The 20,747-nt window shown below is 38.7% G+C and overlaps 2 protein-coding genes across 5 annotated transcripts in view; both read right to left on the bottom strand.

The window, feature by feature from the left end:
• Positions 1-10,307: 10,307 nt before the first annotated feature.
• Positions 10,308-17,808, bottom strand: ube2j2 (ubiquitin-conjugating enzyme E2, J2 (UBC6 homolog, yeast)). The gene is made up of 7 exons (XM_034135060.1): positions 17,665-17,808; positions 15,066-15,196; positions 12,918-12,958; positions 12,672-12,774; positions 12,420-12,558; positions 12,249-12,329; positions 10,308-12,159 (listed from the first exon to the last, which is right to left on the bottom strand). The coding sequence occupies exons 2-7, from the start codon at positions 15,194-15,196 to the stop codon at positions 11,869-11,871; spliced, it is 786 nt and encodes a 261-aa protein (XP_033990951.1). The 5' UTR covers positions 17,665-17,808; the 3' UTR covers positions 10,308-11,868.
• Positions 17,809-18,956: 1,148 nt separating this feature from the next.
• LOC117486532 (arf-GAP with coiled-coil, ANK repeat and PH domain-containing protein 3-like) overlaps positions 18,957-20,747 on the bottom strand; it is a 59,163-nt gene continuing 57,372 nt past the window's right edge. For all 4 annotated transcript variants that reach the window (XM_034135024.1, XM_034135025.1, XM_034135026.1 and 1 more), the window contains one exon: positions 18,957-19,797. In XM_034135024.1, the coding sequence (XP_033990915.1) occupies positions 19,729-19,797 (69 nt within the window). In that variant the 3' untranslated portion in view covers positions 18,957-19,728. The remainder of the gene's footprint in view (positions 19,798-20,747) is intronic.

The raw sequence follows: 20,747 nt of genomic DNA, 5'->3' as shown, positions 1-20,747 counted from the left end.
ACATAAAGACTCAGTCTACCACCCCAAGCTTAATGGAGAGAATTTGCATGGACATTTTTTTTACGGTTCTTTTTAACCCCAAAGATTAAAAAGTCACAGAGCAAAATCTGCGGGGATGGTCAATGCTGGAGAATGTGTGGAAATTAATCTGCTGATCACTTTCATATTTGTTGGGACTGCTGTAGTGTTTCTTTGTATTTGGCAGAGGTAGTAAAAGAGATTAGATCAATAATCAGCTCAGAACTGGACTTTAGTTTCAGTGTGATGTACTTGGGGAACATCCCAACCAGTCTGGAAAAACAAGACAGATATCTGTTGAATGTTTTATGATCGATAAAGGCAGGATTTTTTTTCCCGTTTTCTCCCCATGACACTTTGTATATTATGGAATCAGTTTTGTGCCATTAAGATAAAGCAACACTTTCTCAGAATCAAGCAAAACTAAGAGTTTAAGAAAAAACAAAACGGAGTCAAGCGAAATAGATTTAATTAAAAAAATAAAACTATAAATTGCAAACAAATCATTTGTGTAATCATGTAAAGTAAACTATTGGTCTTTTTTCTTTGTTTTATTATATATTTTTGTTTGCAGTTCTCTTTGCTTCTTTCTCTGATCAGACTTTTGCTCTCGCTGCAGCTCTCTCGTTTGCGCTCTTTCACTTTTTGTTTGTGATTCTGGCACAGACACATGGGCGTCGCAGCCATTATATGAGGGTGGGACAAGTCCCCCCCACTTTTTCAAATGATTAGTTTAGAAACTTTAGACCCCCCCACTTTTACTATGCGGAAAGTCCGTGAATCGGTTTATCCACTCGCCGCACTTTGTAGAGCGCTGTGTCAGTGCTTTACTATCAAATTAAATCCATTCCACTTGCTTATTGAGAGAATGCCCAAATCAATGAAACTCCGTACCATGTTTTCACTGCTACTTTGTACCAAGGCAGATTCTCACATAGCGCGCATGTTCAAGGAGTGTTGTCATAGTTGGACAGCTCAGGGGCCTCATTTATAACGCCGTGCGTAGGATTGACGTAGGAAGGTTGCTTACGTAGTACAAAACACAAAAATAGGTACATACATTTTCCGCCATTTTCCAATTCACAAAACATTGCGTACCGGCGAGGGAAGTGCGTACGGCACTCCCTACGCCTGTTTCCCTTGATAAATCACAATCGACTCGTAACGCCCATATTTGCCTATACATAGTCAAAGAAACGCCCATTCATTCATTCATTTTGACTGACTGCATGAAGAAGATCGCAGGAAATTACGATAGAACAGCTAAAAATGACATCTCACACCGTGTCAGATTTTGGTTATTGTGGGGAGGTCGAGATAAATCATATTGTTTGGTGGATGCAGTTTGAACCATGTAGCAGCATGGAGGTCGGATCGTCACCAAAATAAATAAATAAGTGGTCCGAAAAAAGTTAATGACAAAAAAAATACACATAACCTTCCTCAGGCAGTGTGTTTGTCCCGGGGACAGGAGACACCCCCTTGATGAGAAACTGTAAGAAATGATCGGGGAATCCCTCCGGAGTGGAGTCATGACGACTGGATCTGAATTATTTTTGTTGTATTTGGTGGTTTGTGTTCCAGCTGTCGATCAGCAACATATCCATAATCCACCAGTTAAAGGAAATACAACTAATGGATTGTGTTATATTAGCTGTACAATTTACCACATATGGTGTTCTTAGTTTCCATACCTCCTGTGTTTTACGAGCGACTTATCAAGTCTTGGCAAACGGTATTAAAACACGATTAAACGTGATAGTATATAAAACCATGCTCGTATCTACAACCTATAGAAATGCAAAACGGCGTCAGTTTAGACGTAATTCTGTCCTCCTGCTTACCGCATAATTTATGAGAAAACATTTCATAACATTAACACAACATATTCGAGGTGGTTTTAAATAGCATATCCTTATTTATTTATTTCTCCAAGTTATGTTTTTGTGTGCACTGAGGAGTCTCAAACAGGCGTTTGTTTAATCATTTAAAGATTGGCTTTAATCAATGTTTGAAAATGAATTCTTCATATTTGATAAATGAGAGGTAACATTTTATTTATGGTATTATTTCCACATATTTCTCTCCATTCTTCCTTCTGCCAACGGTGTCGCAGTTTCTCGTCTCTCCCGTTTGTGTCCTTAGTGCGTACGCATGGGTTAGAGTTTGCGTGGAGGACAGCACATTTTCCCGTCAAGTTAGTATTTTATAAATCGCAAACATTGCGTAGAAACTGGCGTACGCCATTTTTTGAGCGTATATCCCTTTATAAATGAGGCCCCTGATCTGTTGTATGAAGCGATGCCGGTAGCGGAGGTAAGGCACACACACCAAATGTTCGGGAAATGGTTAATACAGCGAAAATCAAAGCTGACGATCTCTTGGTTTGATATGTTTTCTCCCCCAGACAACATGGGCATAAGAACATTTTTTTCAAAGAAGAGGAAAGTAAGTCATCAGCTGGTAGCAGTTAACAGTGATGGCGGCGTCTCACTTCTGGAGAGGAGTTTCGTCTTTATGTCATGGTAGAGAGATACCTACTGCTTGGGACTTTGAGTCTTCAAAATGTCCAATGTCACAGACTGGGACTTACTTTAGAGTCAGTTGTATTTACATTCAGTATGACTTGTTATGATTCAATGTGAAAGAGTATACTGCTCAATAAATAATTATCACTTCACCACCTCTCTTGACATCTAGGCACTTGAGAGTGAGTCAGAGGCAGAATACAGGGACAGAGAGAGAGGTCCATTGCTGAGGTGAGTGATGAAAGGGAAATGACAGTTGAGAGTAAATTGTGATGTGGACTCTCATCCCAGGATTTTAAGGAAATCAGTGGGGATATTGAACAGGAAACATTTCAGTCAAGGGGCATCATATGACCAATATAGACAGAAGAGCAACATTTATTTGAACTTAACATCTGTATGGAGTCAGATCAGTCTCAATATTAATAAATGCTCACAGAAGGATTCACAAATGTATTTTGCGATTTATATATAAATGACTCTCCACAACAATATCTCTCAATGCACTCACAAATATTTATTGTTGTATATAAATGTACAAAAAATGGGCATTTAAACTGCTTTTTATTAATTCAAAGACAGCTCTGAATTAATAATCAAATATGTTTCCTTTCTTTACTACTGGATGAAATTACAAAATGTACCCATCATTTTCCTCATGCTAGTATAGCCACATACAAGTATCAAACCACCTGTTAAAATGCACCAGAATACAGGAAATCTATATATTTTTTCGCCCCCACACCCCCTGTTAAAAATGTCCCCCCCACATTCAGGATGCTTCCTACGCCCATGCACAGACATCTCAGGTGGGCGGGACATTCAGGGGTGCGTCCCCATTGGCTACTCAGTTTTTGAGTGACAGCCCACTACACCACAGATTGTACAGTGCAACTCATGCAGAAAACTCCGGAGACCACCCGGCCACGTTTGTGTTGGTGCCTCCTGGGAGTTTTAATGAAAATATCGGACTTATCTTATGGATTGCTGTGCATTATACTTGTGTTGTGTAGTTTCTACTTTATTCCAACTTTAAATATTTTAATACCTGGGGCCTCATTTATAAAGGGATATACGCTCAAAAAATGGCGTACGCCAGTTTCTACGCAATGTTTGCGATTTATAAAATACTAACTTGACGGGAAAATGTGCTGTCCTCCACGCAAACTCTAACCCATGCGTACGCACTAAGCACACAAACGGGAGAGACGAGAAACTGCGACACCGTTGGCAGAAGGAAGAATGGAGAGAAATATGTGGAAATAATACCATAAATAAAATGTTACCTCTCATTTATCAAATATGAATAATTCATTTTCAAACATTGATTAAAGCCAATCTTTAAATGATTAAACAAACGCCTGTTTGAAACTCCTCAGTGCACACAAAAACATAACTTGGAGAAATAAATAAATACGGATATGCTATTTAAAACCACCTCGAATATGTTGTGTTAATGTTATGAAATGTTTTCTCATAAATTATGCGGTAAGCAGGAGGACAGAATTACGTCTAAACTGACGCCGTTTTGCATTTCTATAGGTTGTAGATACGAGCATGGTTTTATATACTATCACGTTTAATCGTGTTTTATGCCGTTTGCCAAGACTTGATAAGTAGCTCGTAAAACACAGGAGGTATGGAAACTAAGAACACCATATGTGGTAAATTGTACAGCTAATATAACACAATCCATTAGTTGTATTTCCTTTAACTGGTGGATTATGGAGTTGCTGATCGACAGCTGGAACACAAACCACCAAATACAACAAAAATAATTCAGATCCAGTCGTCATGACTCCACTCCGGAGGGATTCCCCGATCATTTCTTACAGTTTCTCATCAAGGGGGTGTCTCCTGTCCCCGGGACAAACACACTGCCTAAGGAAGGTTATGTGTATTTTTTTTGTCATTAACTTTTTTCGGACCACTTATTTATTTATTTTGGTGACGATCCGACCTCCATGCTTCTACTCTGGTTCAAACTGCATCCACCGAACAATATGATTTATCTCGACCCCCCCACAATAACCTAAATCTGACACGGTGTGAGATGTCTTTTTTAGCTGTTCTATCGTCATTTCCTGCGATCTTCTTCATGCAGTCAGTCAAAATGAATGAATGAATGGGCGTTTCTTTGACTATGTATAGGCAAATATGGGCGTTACGAGTCGATTGTGATTTATAAAGGGAAACAGGCGTAGGGAGTGCCGTACGCACTTCCCTCGCCGGTACGCAATGTTTTGTGAATCGGAAAATGGCGGAAAATGTATGTACCTATTTTTGTGCTTTGTACTACGTAAGCAACCTTCCTACGTCAATCCTACGCAAGGCGTTATGAATGAGGCCCCTGAACACCTGGGGCCTCATTTATAAAGCCTTGCGTATGATTCACGTGAGAATGTTGCTTACGTAGGACAAAGCAAATAAATACGCAAAGACATTTTCCGATTTATAAAACACTGCGTACCGACGTCCTACGCCGGTTTCCCTTTATAAATCACAATCAACTCGAAATGCGGCGCAGCTTTTGCGGGCTTCACGTAACGCCCATATTTGCCTATAAACAGTCAAAGAAACGCCCCGTATTAATATTCATTTTGACTGACTGCAAGAAGAAGATCGCAGGAAATGACGACAGAACAGCTAAAAAAGACATCTCACACCGTGTCAGATTTTGGTTATTTTGGGGAGGTCGAGATAAATCATATTGTTTGGTGGACGCAGTTTGAACCACCCCCCGCAGCAACTCTATATCCACCAGTTAAAGGAAATAAACCGTATGTGTTGTGTTCAGTGGCGTTTTTATATGTACAAAAGTGGTGGGGCACAAAAAACTTAGATGTTTATATATAAGCTTCTTCAGTGACGTGCAGTGAGGTTCATGGCTGGTGAGCCACTGGCACTGACTCTTCAGGTTTACAAATATTATATTTTGTCCTAAATCAAAATATTATATTATTTTCTAAGGCTTTTTTAGTCTGATGCTTCGATTAATTTTAAACAGACAGTTCAACAAAAGGATACCCAAAATATGTAATTGTATCATTTAAAGGTGGGGTAGGTAATTTTGGAGAAACCAGCTCGAGTGCGCTAGAATTTGAAAATACACAGCCGGAAAAAATCTGCCACTTCCTTACAGAGCCCCTCCTCCAACACACACGAACGCGCACATGACCAATGAGGGCACGAGATAAGTTTGTGCACAGATGGAAGGCTGACAGGCAGGTAGGCCATCCAGTTATTTTAGCCGAGCCGGCTAAAATGATTGGTCGTGCTTTTTACAGCACTACGGCTTCCACAGATGACATTTTTTTATGGATTTTTTGTCAAAGCACTTAAGATATTCATTGCTATCGGGATGTTAAGAGCATTCCATGGAATATAACAAAAAGTGTATCTCGAGCCGGTTTCTCAAACTTACCTACCCCACCTTTAATTATTGGATTGTTCTCTCTTAGTAAGATCCCATTTTCAATAAAATGGTGGTCTTACCTTGACTTGAAGATTAAGTCCATTTGCCTATCCTTCTGGACAAAAATCTCTATTACTTTTTTGTAAAAGTCCTCCTTATCTTCTTGTACTTTCAAAAGTCGAATCATAAATCTAATCGATAGATTTATGATTAGAAAATTATAAAAGTAGGGTAGACATGTGGATATTATCCGGCTGAACAAAACGAGCATTTATCTAACAGGTATGTTTCCCACAGATCTTATTTCGAGCTATTTTCTAAAATCCTATGGAGAAATCTCATTGCTTTTTTGTCGAGGGAACCCATGCGCAGCTTACTTCCGGGTTTTAGGACGCGTCACTGCACCTCTCTCGTCTCCTCTTCACACACTACACTTTTCGCGGCACACATACTTACAGCCAATCGTGAAATATTAAGTGTTTAAAATCAACCATCAAAAAGACTAAAAATAACTATTTTTTGCTATTGGTGAAACAGTTGAGGGACATTTTTAAAGTTTTATTATAATAACTACACTTTAGATAAAGTTAAAGAGTTCAAACAACGTTCTTTGCACAGCGGCACTATCTTTGAAAATGACTTACAGTACTAACAGCAGAGGCTGCCGAACATTAATGTATAACTTTTGGAAAATGTATAAAACGTTTATATTTATGATTTCCGTCTGAAACAGCCAGACCCAATAAAGAGAAAAATCTCCAGTCGAGAGAAATCAACACTGGACGAGAATCAAGAGATACTTTTAAGAGAGATAGATACTTTATTGACCCCAAATTGGGAAAATATGTGTTGCAGCAGCAGCAAGCAAGTGTACAGGCATTACAATCTTTAAATCTTTAAAGGTGGAAGAAAGTATTAACATAATAAAATAAAAATAAAATAACAATAAAAACAATCTTCGGCTACTATAACATTATTATTCATCTCACAAACAGAAACAGTTTGAACAATAAAAAATATGACAGACCAAAACTTGCAAATAAACCTAAACTATACAGATTTACCATTTTAACAAAGCAATGTAAATGTGATGTGTAGTGCAAAGAACATACAAAATAATCAGATCAACATAAAAAACAAACCAAATAAAATACAAATAAAATAAATTACATATTTAAAATGATTAAATTAGGTTTCAGTGTTCACAGCTTCAGCTTTTGTGCAATATTTAAATGTATGCAGGTAGGATTGTATGTAGGACATAACGAAAGTAAAGTTGGGTTTATGGTTCGTACATTTTCAAGAATATGATGAAACACATTTTCCTGACCATAATCAAATACCAACCAAATAAAACTAATTATATATTTTGTTTGAGTTTAGAATCTAATTATAAATACTTCATCAGGTCCTTCGCTCCTCAGGCCGGCCTCTGATGTCATCAGTAACAGCCGTGGTCCTGCTGCAAACCTAATGTAGTCCTGCAACATTCATCAGGTTCCTTTCCATACATCCATGGGCCCTTCAGTTAGAACGTAAAGAGGGACGGAGATGCCTCTGTCATTTCTACTTCTGCTGTTAAACTGTCAACACGCGTCCATGTCTGGCTGCTGCAGCACACATCCAAACATCCTCTGGAGTAAGGTCTTGCCACCAGACTGTTCTGAAACAGGGCTAAAGAGAGTGACAGAGAGGTATGTTTAGATATCAGGTTGATTCTCTTCATATCACACAGGCCTACATGAAATTACACAAGTGTAATCTATGTGAATAAAAACGGAGTCCCCTTACAGTGTGGACTGGATGAGTTGTGTCTCAGTGTAGCTTAAATCGTCCATCGGCGCTGATGGTGTCACCCTCTCCTTCACCTTGTCCTCCACTATCTTGTCCCAGATCTCCGTGTTGACCCACAGGGCCCCGGGCAGGGTCAGGCTGGCCCTGGTGCAGGTGATCCTGCGGCACAGGGGGCAGGAGACGCAGCAGAGGAACCCCTTCAGCTGGGACAGCTGCTCCAGGCAGGGTGCACAGAAGGTGTGTCCGCAGTGCAGCACCCGAGGGACCCGGCCGCTGCGAGAGTACTCGTTGAAGCACACCACACACTCCTTCTCCTCGTGTACGACCATGGTGCAGGGTGTAGTGAGGTGGAGCGCAGACTGGGAGCAGAGTGAAGGCATTCAACAGACCACCTGCTGCACAGGAAGAAAGAAACCAGTCAGAAATCAAATCAAATATTTTCATTACTTTATAAAAAAATGCATCTAGCAGTTTCTTTCTAATCATACTTACTTTTAAGGTTGATAAGGTTGCCTGTGATCCTGCTGTTGGTAACGTGTGTGTAGGTCTGCTGAGGTTTGCTGTGTCTGTGTGTGAACAGCCTGCTGCTATTTATCAGACCTGCCTGATCATGTGACGTGTCGGAGGAATCCTTTCCAAGGTAGGCAGTTAAAAAAAATTCTGTGGAACTCAGTCCTTTACAACGCATGCCAAAGCACACAAACATGGCATAGCCCCAGAGACCTCAAGAGGAATGCCTTTGTGAGCAGTCAATCTGAGACATTTTTGATAAAGGAAAAAAAAAAAAAAAAGTCGACGACACATTTCTAATCTTTTATGGACATTTAAAGCATGATTTGCTGTGGTGTATTCTGTATCCACAGTACAGGGTAAATACAGTGAACTTCAATGTACACTACCAGTCAAAAGGACACACCTTCTCATTCGAAGTTTTTTATTTATTGAAATGTTTTCTACATTGAAGATTTATACTGAAGACATCAAAGCTATAAAATAATACATATGGAATTATCTAGTAAACTAAAAAGTGTTAAAAAATGCACAATATGATTTATATTTTGCTGGCTACTGCAGAATGCTGTGGTAGCCATGCTGGTTAAGTGTGCCTTGAATTCTGAATAAATCACCAACAGTGACCCCACCCGACCACACTTCCTCCTCCATACTTCACGGTGGGAACCACACATGCAGAAACCATCCGCTCACCTTCTCTGCGTCTCACAAAGACACGGCGGTTGGAACCAAAAATTGCAAATTTGGACTCACCAGACCAAAGTACAGATTTCCACTGTCTAATGTCCAATCCTTGTGTTTCTTGGCCCAAACAATCCTCTTCTTCTTGTTGTTCATCCTCAGTAGTGGCTTCTTTGCAGCAATTGGACCATGAAGGACTGATTCACGCAGTCTCCTCTGAACAGTGGATGTTGAGATTGTCTGCTACTTGAGCTCTGTGATAATTTGTGTGGGCTCTAATCTGACGTGCTGTCAATTTGTGGTTTCTGAGGCTGGTAACTGATGTATTTATCCTCTGCAGCACAGGTAACTCTTGCTCTTCCTTTCCCGGGGGGGGGGGGTCCTCATGAGAGCCAGTTTCATCATAGCGACCGATGGTTTTTGCGACTGCACTTGAGGATACATTCAAAGTTCTTGACATTTTTCGGATCGACTGGCCTTCATTTCTTAAATTCTGTAAATGTTCTTATAACAGTAGTCAAATCCACTGTGCACTAACCCTACCTCTGCACAACACAACTGATGGTCTCAAACACATCAAGAAGGCAAGTAATTCCACAAATTGACTCTTGACAAGAAACACGTGTTAATTGAAAACCATTCCAGGTGACGACCTCATGAAGCTGACTGAGAGAAGCCAAGAGTGTGCAAAGCTCTCATCAAGGCAAAAGGGGGCTACTTTGAAGAAACTAAAATAAAAATCATATTCTGGATTATCTGGACTAGATAATTCCATATTTGTTCTTTTATAGTTTTGATGTCTTCAGTATAAATCTACAAAGTAGAACAAAATTAAAATAAACAAAATCCATTGAATGAGAAGGTGTCCAAACTTTTGACCGGTACTGTACAAGTTTGAGGTACTTGTAATTGGAGTATTTTCAATTGATCCTTCTTAATACTTTTTACTCCACTACCTTTTTGTAATAGATTATGTTCCTTGCTATTTTGCATTTTTAGATTATTTATACAAAATATGAACTCATAAATTATGATATATTATAGCTTAAGCTACTGAGCAGTACAAAACTAAAACAAACAAACCACACCTTTACAAGGTGCAACTGAATTGATCAACACTTTTGCATTTACATGATCACTGACAACACTCTCTTCACTATTTAGCTTACTGTATTTAATTTTAATATGTCTATAGTTAATTTCTCCTGCATTACTTGCACATTGATCTTGCACTATTTTAGTTCTACTCTGTTTCTTCTTGCACTTTTTAGTATTGTTTTATTCTTGTGTCGAAAGGTGCTATATATGTAAAATACTCTCTTAATCACTGATGATTTGACACAGAAACGGATCAAAAGGAAGGTTTTCTAAAATGCCCCGCCAAGCAGGGTAATTTATTTGCATTTACTATGAAAACATACAATGTCACACAAGATTAACTGAAGCATGGAAATTTGGGCATTTGCTTTATAATCACACAAACACTCCCATCATCATCAACTTCATCAGTTTCTTTTTTTAAGATGGCGCCAAGAGAAAAGAGCAATAGAAAGGCAAATCTTCCACTTCCAGATCATTGTTCTGTCAGATCATCCGATATACAGTAGAACCATCTTTACTAAATGCAATGCACAACAGGAAATTATCAGCAATTATGTGAGCCTGGGCCATGGCCTGTCTGTGTGTCTGTGTGTGTGTGTTAGCCCGCACCTAGCAAACACACACTGAACATTTCCTTAGCGCCATGACAGACAAGCCAAGGCCATATCTATAAATAAGAGAACAAAAACACGAAGAAAAAATTATCAAAAAGAAAATAATACTCAGAAACAAAATGGTGGTTCTCTCCATGTGTCTCTTTACTTGGACCTATATAGAATGGCGCTATACTGATCAGCTAAGCCAATTTAAAAAAAGGTACTGGTCTCTATTTATTCTGTGCAGGCTCTGGGATCGCTGCTTGGCTCATAGGTTGACAGGAGAAAACTGAATCAGACTCTGAACATGGATCAGTAGCTCTCTCACAGACTGAGACGCCAACTTTGATGCTTTTTATGTATTTATAGAAGACAGAAATGGAGATATAAAGACACTTGTCAATACTGTTTCCATTTTATGGATGATTGGAGTTCTATTTAATCTGGAGTTCAACACATTCGTAGTGAATACAATTTGTGTTTTATTTCCATGTTAAACCAGATATGTAGCTGGAGGTAGAGAAACCGGTTCTTACGGTGCAACCGCACAAAACTGAAACCTGTCCAATGGAAAGGTGTTGAATAATAAAACAGACTACAATGCCACACGCGGTTTCAAATAAACTGGTTGCAGTTTATTTTGGATAATTGGTACAACCTCATAACTGCTCTTTGTGGAACTCCTTTTCTTCTCACGACTGAAAACATTTTTCTCTGGAACAGATTCAAGTCATGACCTGAGGAGTCTATGAGCTGATGGGTGGTTATCAGATTAAAGTGACATAGTTAATTAAGAAACAAGCTTTTATCTGTAAAGTTACAGAACAAGTGGTGCGTCTAGCATGTGACTTCACCTCTACACTCATCCACAACCCATGAGCCAAGTTGATCGTGACACAAACCACTGAAGCACAGATCGGATCACAACCGTTTAAATAAGCCCCTCCAGTCCCCCGGGCCATACTAACACCCCCCCCCCCCCCCACCCACCCACCTCCTCTTCCCCTCCTCTCAATCCTTCCTGGGTGGGTCGGCTTTGAGTTCCCGTTTTCCAAAGTCCATGGTGGTGGTGGTGTTGGTTGTGGTGGTCGTGGAGGGGTTTACCCGAGGACTGAACATCCCTCCCCCTTGCGGTGTGTTTGTCGAATGTGCAGTCCACTTGCTGGCTCGCCTGCAGGGGGGGGGGGGGGGGAAGCACCACCCCCCCCCACACAGGCTCCTCTCACTCCTGGGCTATGCTCCGCAGCACGTACTTGACCGTGTAGGCGAACGCCGCGAAGCCTACGATCACAAACAGGTTGGCCAGAGCTCCACCTAGAAGTCCATGGTTGCGATTGGCCTGCTGCAGGCCAGGGGCAGGGTTGGCGCCCCCGAGGGGAACGGGACCTCCGTTGAGGGCGGGGAGGCCGTAGTGGGCGTGCTGAGGGTCGCCGTCGGGAACCACGTCGGGTAAGGGGAGGGGCTGAGTGCGGGCGCTTAACTCTTCCTGCGCCTTCTGCTTCTGCTTCATCTCCTGATGCATGGAAGGAGAGAAATTAGAGAATTAGCTGCACGAAAAACAAAGAAAAAAGGTGGAGACATTTTAAATGAGCTCATACGTACATCGACTACATCGGGAAACAGCTCACAGAACACTTTGTCCTTGAGGTTGAAGAACAGGCTTTGGGCTGACAGCTGTCTTTTCTGGAAAGAAATGGTAAAAAGATATATGATAAATAACAGGAGGTTTACCCCCATGTGCTGCATTTATTTTAGTCATTGGTTGGCACTCACTGTGTAGTCAGAGGTCTCGATGCTGCCGAGGGTGGGGCCTTTCTCCACCATGAAGCTGAGCAGACCGGTGAGGATGGTGGAGACGGACCACGCCGGGTTCCACGTGTCTGGATGGAAGTCTGTGATGGACAAACATAACCTGTGGAGGAAACAGGTAAAGTTAGAATAAAAGAGAAAAGTGGCAAACCAGAGTGATTTTCTAAAACTCTTTAAATCCTTAAACAATTGATAAATAATAAACAGTTTTCTTACCTTGTATTACACTTAAACCTCCCATTTGGTGTTATCATGTAGATACTTGGTGGTTTAAAAGGAAATTCCCGAGGGAAAATGAGTTTCCCGTGATAATAACCTCCTACAAGAAAAGGATGACATCATTTAGCTCATTCAGAATCCGTCCCACAGAGGTGACACGATTCCTAAGTAATAAATTAAAACAATGAGCAGCGTGAGTGTACTTGTCAATAATGCACCCATTATCATATCAAAAGGTGTTACCTTCATAGGGTGTTTTCTCCGGGCCTCTGACGACATAGTGCCTAGAAAAGAAAGGAGCAATTCCTGTCAGTGATTGCGACGCTTCCCAATTTAAAAAGAAATTAGGTTTGAATTCACAAGATTTGACGGTTAATTCTCCTGAATAAATCTGTTCGCAAGGGCCTTGAATTAAACTCTACTGACTGCTGGCCCTATTCATTATTTCTCTTTACATTAACAGTCACATTGACGAGCGTCCAGTGGGTCTGGTGGTTAATATCATGAGGCTGCAATATCCTAAGTACCTTGATATAGATTTTAGGATCTGCAGTCTAGCTGTTCAGCAGAAATTGAGATTAAATAAATGCGTTTTCTGCTTTACAAACATGAAACAGCAACAGCAGAAGAAGTGTTATTGTATTTGTACATGTAGGGGACAAACAAGGCTATTGATATATTTTTTTATTCCAAAACATATACATTATATGATAAATTACTCTATTGTTAAATGTATGTGTTCTTAGCTATGTTCAGCGATAATGAACAATAACCAGTATTTTCATCTGCGTCAAGTAATTTGTTTGGTATAAAAAGAGAAAATACCTGAACATGACTAAAACACTTTTTCCACAGAAATGTTTAAATAAAAATGTGATGACTGACAGAAACGTCAAACATAAATTCAGCTTCAAAATAAGAATCCTAAGTAAAAGGTGTTATCTTTATTTACATATCAAACTATTTATATTTCAAACAATTTATTATTTGTTTAGGCTCAAAGACTTGCAAACGTCCCTAGCTGTGGGGGTGTATTGAGGGTGCGGCTAGCATTTCAACAAAATAAAGAAAAGAAACCAAAAGATAGGCGTAATGATGAGTGGTGGAGGTGACACATAGATTTAACCTTATTGTTTATCAGATTTTCCCAATAAAAGCATGCACTACTTTTTCCCTGGAAGAGGAAAAGTGCAGATATGACTTTTCATGACCTGACTAAATATTTAACTTTGGCTTACTACATCTTTAGGATTTCTTTATCCTCTTTCTCTGGGATTTGTGCCTCCAGCCCAATACAGGTGTTTGAAAGTATCAAAGAAAACATCTATTTAAAAAACATTGATGCCAACATGGACTATGCCCTAGCAACACATGATCAACCATTTATATTTGAAGTACTTCCTGCTCTAATCGTTTGCATCACACACTTGGCAGTGTGACCTGCCAGCACTTAGTCTGCAGAGGCATGTTTCTGTTGTTATGCAACACTCAGAGACATCTAGACATGCAGGTAGATCAAACTGAAAGCTGTGGTAACTCGTGTAGAGCAAGCTTCAACAAAGTAGTAGGGCTGTGCGATTATGGCAAAAATCCTAATCACGATTAGTCAATAATTGATATCACGATTATTAAACGATTATCCATTTACTTTGAAAACATCCATTTATTGAAACAAAAATGTGAACAGTATGTTTTTAACAGTTGATTACCCTGAACTTTAAGTATAATTCAACTGAAAATCCAAAAAAATAAAAAAATAATAATAATTACTTTTTTTTTTTTTTTTAATAAAAATAATAATCGTTTTATTTCGATTACGTTGTTTTCGTAATCGTTGCAAGCCAAATTCGTAATCGAGATTAAAATACGATTAATTGCACAGCCCTACAAAGTAGCATCCTGTAAATCCTCCGGTGACCCCTCAGGTTTATAATGGGAGACCTCGGTAAACTACTCTCTGTCCCCACACCCAAAAGTCAAAGTCAACTTTATTGTCAATCGTTCAGTTTGTGTGTACGGACAGAGAGATCGAAATACCGTTTCCCACAATCCCGAATACAAAAATACAAATATATATACAAACATGTATAACATATGTATATCCTACCCACCCAAGATGCTTATCATCGTATGTTACGCTAATTTAATGAACAAAAGAACATAAATAGTTCAAGTTTAAGTGTTTGATACATTGCACATAATTAAACCTACATTTTTTTATCTGTAATGTAGATGATTCACACATTTCCCTGGATACAAAGTTACATAACTAGGGACCGCAGGCCAGATTCAAACTTTGCTGATAACATTAAAACATTTGCAAGTTAGGGCATTGAAATACATTGCCTCTGTGATTTCTGGCTTTGAGCCTTGCCGCGATGGAGACCTTACCATTCTAGGATGTTGGAGGGGAGAGGTTCTGCACAGATGTAAGGCACGGGGTCTTTCTTTATCCTGAGGTAATCCTGCTTGAGTCGCTGAGTGGCTGTGGTTGGAGCTCTCTTATTCCCGTTGTTGTTCATCTGATGATTAAGGAGACAAGAGAGTTATTGTGTTAGTGATACACAGGCACCAACATCAGGTTATTTCCCCTTAAAATGCTTGGTAAAAGTGCAGTCTTCCTTTACTGCTGAAATGTAAACTCCAACTGCAGCCTTTTAGCCAGTGAATGGCTGTTTATGCATTTCACTGGCGGCACATTGTGTATGATGCTGAGGGCATATTCAATAAACTCACAATTGTTTAGTGATTCTTCAAAATGCATAGAATAAATAAAGCATACAGTATGACTGAATGTGGATTTCTGAATAGTGATCTTTTTATATTAGAGATCATTTCCTCTACTGTTACACAGGTATAGGTATGCAACAACATTGGTATCATTTCCAGCAATGACTGTGTGCAACATATATACATTTTGGTGGTGATCAATCCTATTGGCCGCCGGAAACCTGCAAATGAAGATTGCAAAAAATCTCTGCAGTTTTAAAATGGAGCAGATGAGAAAACGTAACTGTCGATGGAGATTAGTGGGTGCTTTTTTGGTAGATATGTTCAAACTTAACCGTGGGAATCAGGGGTTATATTACCACAGGATTGCTCCTAATGAAAACTGGTGACAGCCAGAACTGTGGATTATGTAGATTGCATAACTGTTACTGAATTTAAATATGATCCCTGAAGACAAGGAATAAGATTACTTTTAAATGTATTTTTAATCCAATCGAGTTCAACTAATGACTGATATAGATAACACATTAACTGGAAGATAAATTGATCAATCTTTAAAATACCAACAAAGAGTTTGACCCACAGTCAAAGGTCCCACAAAGCAGTCCCTTTACAGAGATAAAAATGTATCTTGTCATGATAGATAGACAAGAAGCTAAATCCTTTATTCCAGAAGTTTCTTTTCCCTGTTCTCCATAAATGTAATTTATTGAGCTCAGCTGTTGATTATTGTAACAAAATCTGGTTTCAGCTGGTTAGAAGTTTAACTACAGCAAATTACATTTAAAGAGATTCTTCAGTGATTGATTTTTAGAATAATAGTCTGCAAAGTAAAAAGACACATATTGATTTAATCGGTTGCCAATTATTCACTCATCTTATTGAACTTTAACTTGTGTAACTACTTTGGCTTTTGCTCTGCTTTTTTTACTACATCAGATATTAACATTCTTTTACATTTGTGTGTATATGTGTCTATTCAACATGACCTTGTATTTCTACAGCGTTAGTTTATTTGTAACCATTGTGTAAACTGCCTGATGTATGTTGCTATACCATCAAAAGTTAAAATATGTCAAATGTAAATGTACAAAGTACTACCTTTGTTAGACCGTATTGCTACATGTACGAGGTACACAGATTTGTTTTCAATGTACTTTTACCAGAGGTGGAGGAAGTACTCACATCTAGTACTGTTTAGTAAAAGTATAAGTACCGGGGTGTAGAAATACTCTGTTACAAGTAAGAGTCCTGCATTGCAAATATAAATCAAGTAAAAGTACAAAAGTATTGGCATTCATATACTTAAAGTACCAAAAGTAAAAGTACTCATTATGCAGCTTGGTCCATTTTCTTGTAATACACAATATATGTTTTGATTATAATTATGTATCACCGCTGTTAACGTGGAGCTTATTCTAATTACTCTGTACACTAAAGGATAGCTTGTGGATTTACCTCAGGTGTTATTCAATTCTTATTTACATTTTGATTATTTGATATCATTAATCCCAATCTGAAAAATAAATAAAATAAAACAATAAATGTAGTGGAGTAAAATAACACTATAAACCTCTGATTTGTAGTGGGGTAGAAGAACAAAGTAGCAAAACATGTCAATACTCAAGTAAAGTACTAGTATCTAAAAATTGTACTTAAGTATTGTACTTAGTAAATTCCCTTAGTGAGTTTACACCTCTGCTTTCAGCTGCCCATTGAACTGAAGAAAACATATCTAACTGCACCACTGTCTGCTGACCCACTGTCATGTGGCTGACAGCTGACACTACAACACTAATAAGAGGTGCATTCACTGTAAAGGTTAAATAATGTCAGCCTCACTTCCTAATAAACAGCAGACTCCTGATCGTTAACGCAGTTTATGATAGCAGAGGCTAATCCTCCACTGGATCAAGCTAGGCTACTGTTAAATCTCCGGCTAACCGAGAAGCTCGAGTGACGAGTTACTCAACCACCGACTGTAAACAAACAACGCAGTGACATAATATGTGACTGCCGTTTTGTATATATATCACAGTGTCAAACGTGTCAGGTTAACTTGAAACAACGACTTAGATAACGCTAGCCGGGACAACTGGTGAGAAGTCATGTCTGTGTGTAATGTATTGGCTAACTACGGCTAGCTAATGTAGGCCAGAGCTATGTGTAGCTAGCGTTAGCAGCGGCTAGCACGGACAGTTTGGTAACACACAAGAACCCGACATCTCTAACATTTACAAACGATGTTCTACTGACATACCTCTCCAGAGAGTCCAGTGGAAATATGATGTCGTGGCTGGACACGAAATAAGGCTGTTGTTTCTGTTGTCAAACCCCAAACCGATAAGACGATGACACCATAACACCGCTTTAGCTATGATCGCCAGCAGGAGGAAAATGACGCTTCCGGTTTCCTTCTTCATTTGTGTTATAGCCGTAGAAAAAACAACATAGAAAGCGCATTACTGTCACCAGATGGAGTGTTAGTGGAAGAAGTGCTCAGATTAGTTACTTTAGTGAAACTAACAATACTGCAGTGTAAAAAAAACAGAGGTGGGAGAAGTACTCAGATATTGTACTTGAGTAAAAGTAGTAGTACCAGACTGTAGGAATACTCTGTTACAAGTAAAAGTTCTGCAATCAAAATGTTACTCAAGTAAAAGTACAAAAGTATTAGCAGCATCAAAATATACTTAAAGTACTAAAAGTATTCATTATGCAGATTAGTCTATTTCAGAATAATATATATTATATGAATTTATAATTTTATAATTATTGATGCATTAAAGGTGTTATCCAAGTAATTAAAACTAGCTGCACCGGTATGCTGCAGGGTAGATTGAGAATTTACTCAAAGTGTGACTAAAGTCTTATTTAAGTTTTGTTTATATTTCACATTAATAATCCAAATCTGCAAAGTAATTTAAGGTATTAAATAAATGCTGTGGAGTAAAAGTGCATGGTTTACCTCCGGACTGTAGTGGAGTAGAAGTACAAAGTAGTATACAATGGCAATACTCAAGTAAAGTATCTAAAAATTGTACTTAAGTACAGTACTTGTTAAGTACGTTAGTTTATTTCAATGATTGGTGCATTCATTTGTTCATCTCTTCAATATTGTACTTGGTAAAGGTGGGGTTTATTTGAGTTACTTTATACACTACTGTTTAGCTTAACCTGTAATAATAACTAATAATGTATGTGTAGATTTATATTTTGTATTAACCTAAATCTGCAAAGTAACTAAATAAAAAATGTATGTAGTGGAGAAAAAAACACAACATTTGTCTTAAATATAGTGTAGTACACGTATAAAGTAGCATCATGTGAAAAATAACTACAAGTACAAGTCCTTGAGTAATTTAATGTACTTAGCTACTGATGTTATACCTATATATTTCAAAATCATTTAACTGCAACTCTAGGCTAATCAGCCTAGGATGCAATTATTTGAAGACCTTTACTTACATTTGTAGTCCATTAATCCCCAAGACACGTGGGACAGAGGTCCTCTTCTTAGACAAAGTTAAAAAGAAAACACATTTGATCGTTTTAGGCCTTCTATTTTAGCCTATTTTTATTTTATTTCTGCCACCAGTTTCAAGACAGTTCATCAGAGATCTGCAGTTGACAAACAAACAACAATCATAAAAGAGACACTGATCTAAAACATCAAGTTAATTTACTCATCATAGAGAGGATACCATTAAGCCTATGGTAACAATTGCATAATGTTCTGCTCTGGAGTGAATGAATGACAATGTAATGGCATCAGGGTTAATTTGCAAAGCCCTGGAAATAATACATGTTATAATAAAGTTCAAAAGACATGCGCATTTACAGGGCAGTCTAACAAATACTGTGTTATATTATAGCAAAAGTTAAAGCCTCCATTTTGAAAGATATTTCCAAATATATCTTCTGCAAATGACTGAAGTGCAATAATTAGAGGGCCCTTTAAAAAATGAAAACATGATCTTGTGACATGATGAAATGACTTTGGTCATATTGAAATTACGCCTGTGTAAAGTAACTGTTGGCACTGTATAACATTTTCACATGACTGAGATTTATTATTTGAACTGAACATTATTTACAATAGCAATTAAAACAATTACGAGACTGAAACAGCTTATAGTCCCTGCAGGGTTCATACCACTTGCTTACGCCTGCAGCACTCCTTCCTCAGCAGCATCACAATGTCATTTTGAATGGGCCTGGGCTGCCTCCCTCTATATTTCAAAGGGACCGAAGAGTGGCCAGTGTGTGGTGGTCAGTCTTCACTGTGGATTCTTAGAGCAGCTGAACTGTAAGCTCCTTCTCCTCAACTTCTCGGGCTGTAGAGACGCGAGGAGAGAAAACTCGCGAAAGACATCAACACTGGAGTTGTCACCTGCAACAGGGGATACTAAAGTCAAGGGGGGGTTTCCCACTGCAGGGCACCGGGGAGACTGCAGTGACCAATCTGCTGGTTTTCAAATTACTTTAACATTGGTGAGTAACACAAGCCTTTTTAATGACACTATATAAAGGCAGAAAACCAGCAAACGCTGCAATCTCCTTTAACCCACATTTCACCATTCATGAAGAAAGACAGAGAAAAAGTCAAAGCCCCCAAAGCACGGCCTCAAGATTGAGTGAAGTTCCTGGGTCTACTGTGGTGGTACAAAGACACCCATTCCTTCAGGTAAGTGACTCGTTCTTCTATGAAGCGTGTTAAGTTAATTGAGTGAACACTGTGTGGATACCAGAAACTAAAGCTGCATTTTTTGCACATTTTCTTAAGAAAGGTTACCCTTCTATGTGGGAGTCTTTGTTAGTTTGCAGATAGAAAATCAGGAACTTGCAGGGAAAGAGTGGTGAGCATCCTGACCATTTCACTCCTACATCATCCTGGGATCCCCTTCCCTCTCTCGTACGTCGCCAAGGTCTACTTGGCTTTGATTAACCCTTGTGCCTCACTTTTAAAAAGTTGCTCATATAGGACAAAAAGGTCCACAAAAGAAATAACATAAAAATATTTACTATTTTCCCTTTTTGTTGAGTTTAATCTTTACCTAACATTCGATTTTCAGTATGGGATTTGTCAATGTTTAGCAAATAATAATTTTGATGCACTGAATCAAATGCATAATACAGCAGCAATTATCCCAGTTGAAAGCAGGAAAATTCAATGTTTATTTATTATATATTGTGATGTAATGGTTGTGGGATGAAAGGTTTCCTTTAAATGTTTTTTTTTTAATGGGGCCCTTTATTATTCTAAAGGGTCTGTCTGTATTTTGACCACACAGTTCATTATAGACTTATTATGATAGCTGATTAGAAGAAAAACATGTATGC

The sequence above is a fragment of the Trematomus bernacchii genome, unplaced genomic scaffold (genome assembly GCF_902827165.1).
Source record: "Trematomus bernacchii unplaced genomic scaffold, fTreBer1.1, whole genome shotgun sequence".
Lineage (NCBI taxonomy): Eukaryota > Metazoa > Chordata > Actinopteri > Perciformes > Nototheniidae > Trematomus > Trematomus bernacchii.
The sequence above is the reverse complement of the archived record's forward strand: the minus strand, read 5'-3'. Positions and strand labels throughout refer to the sequence as shown.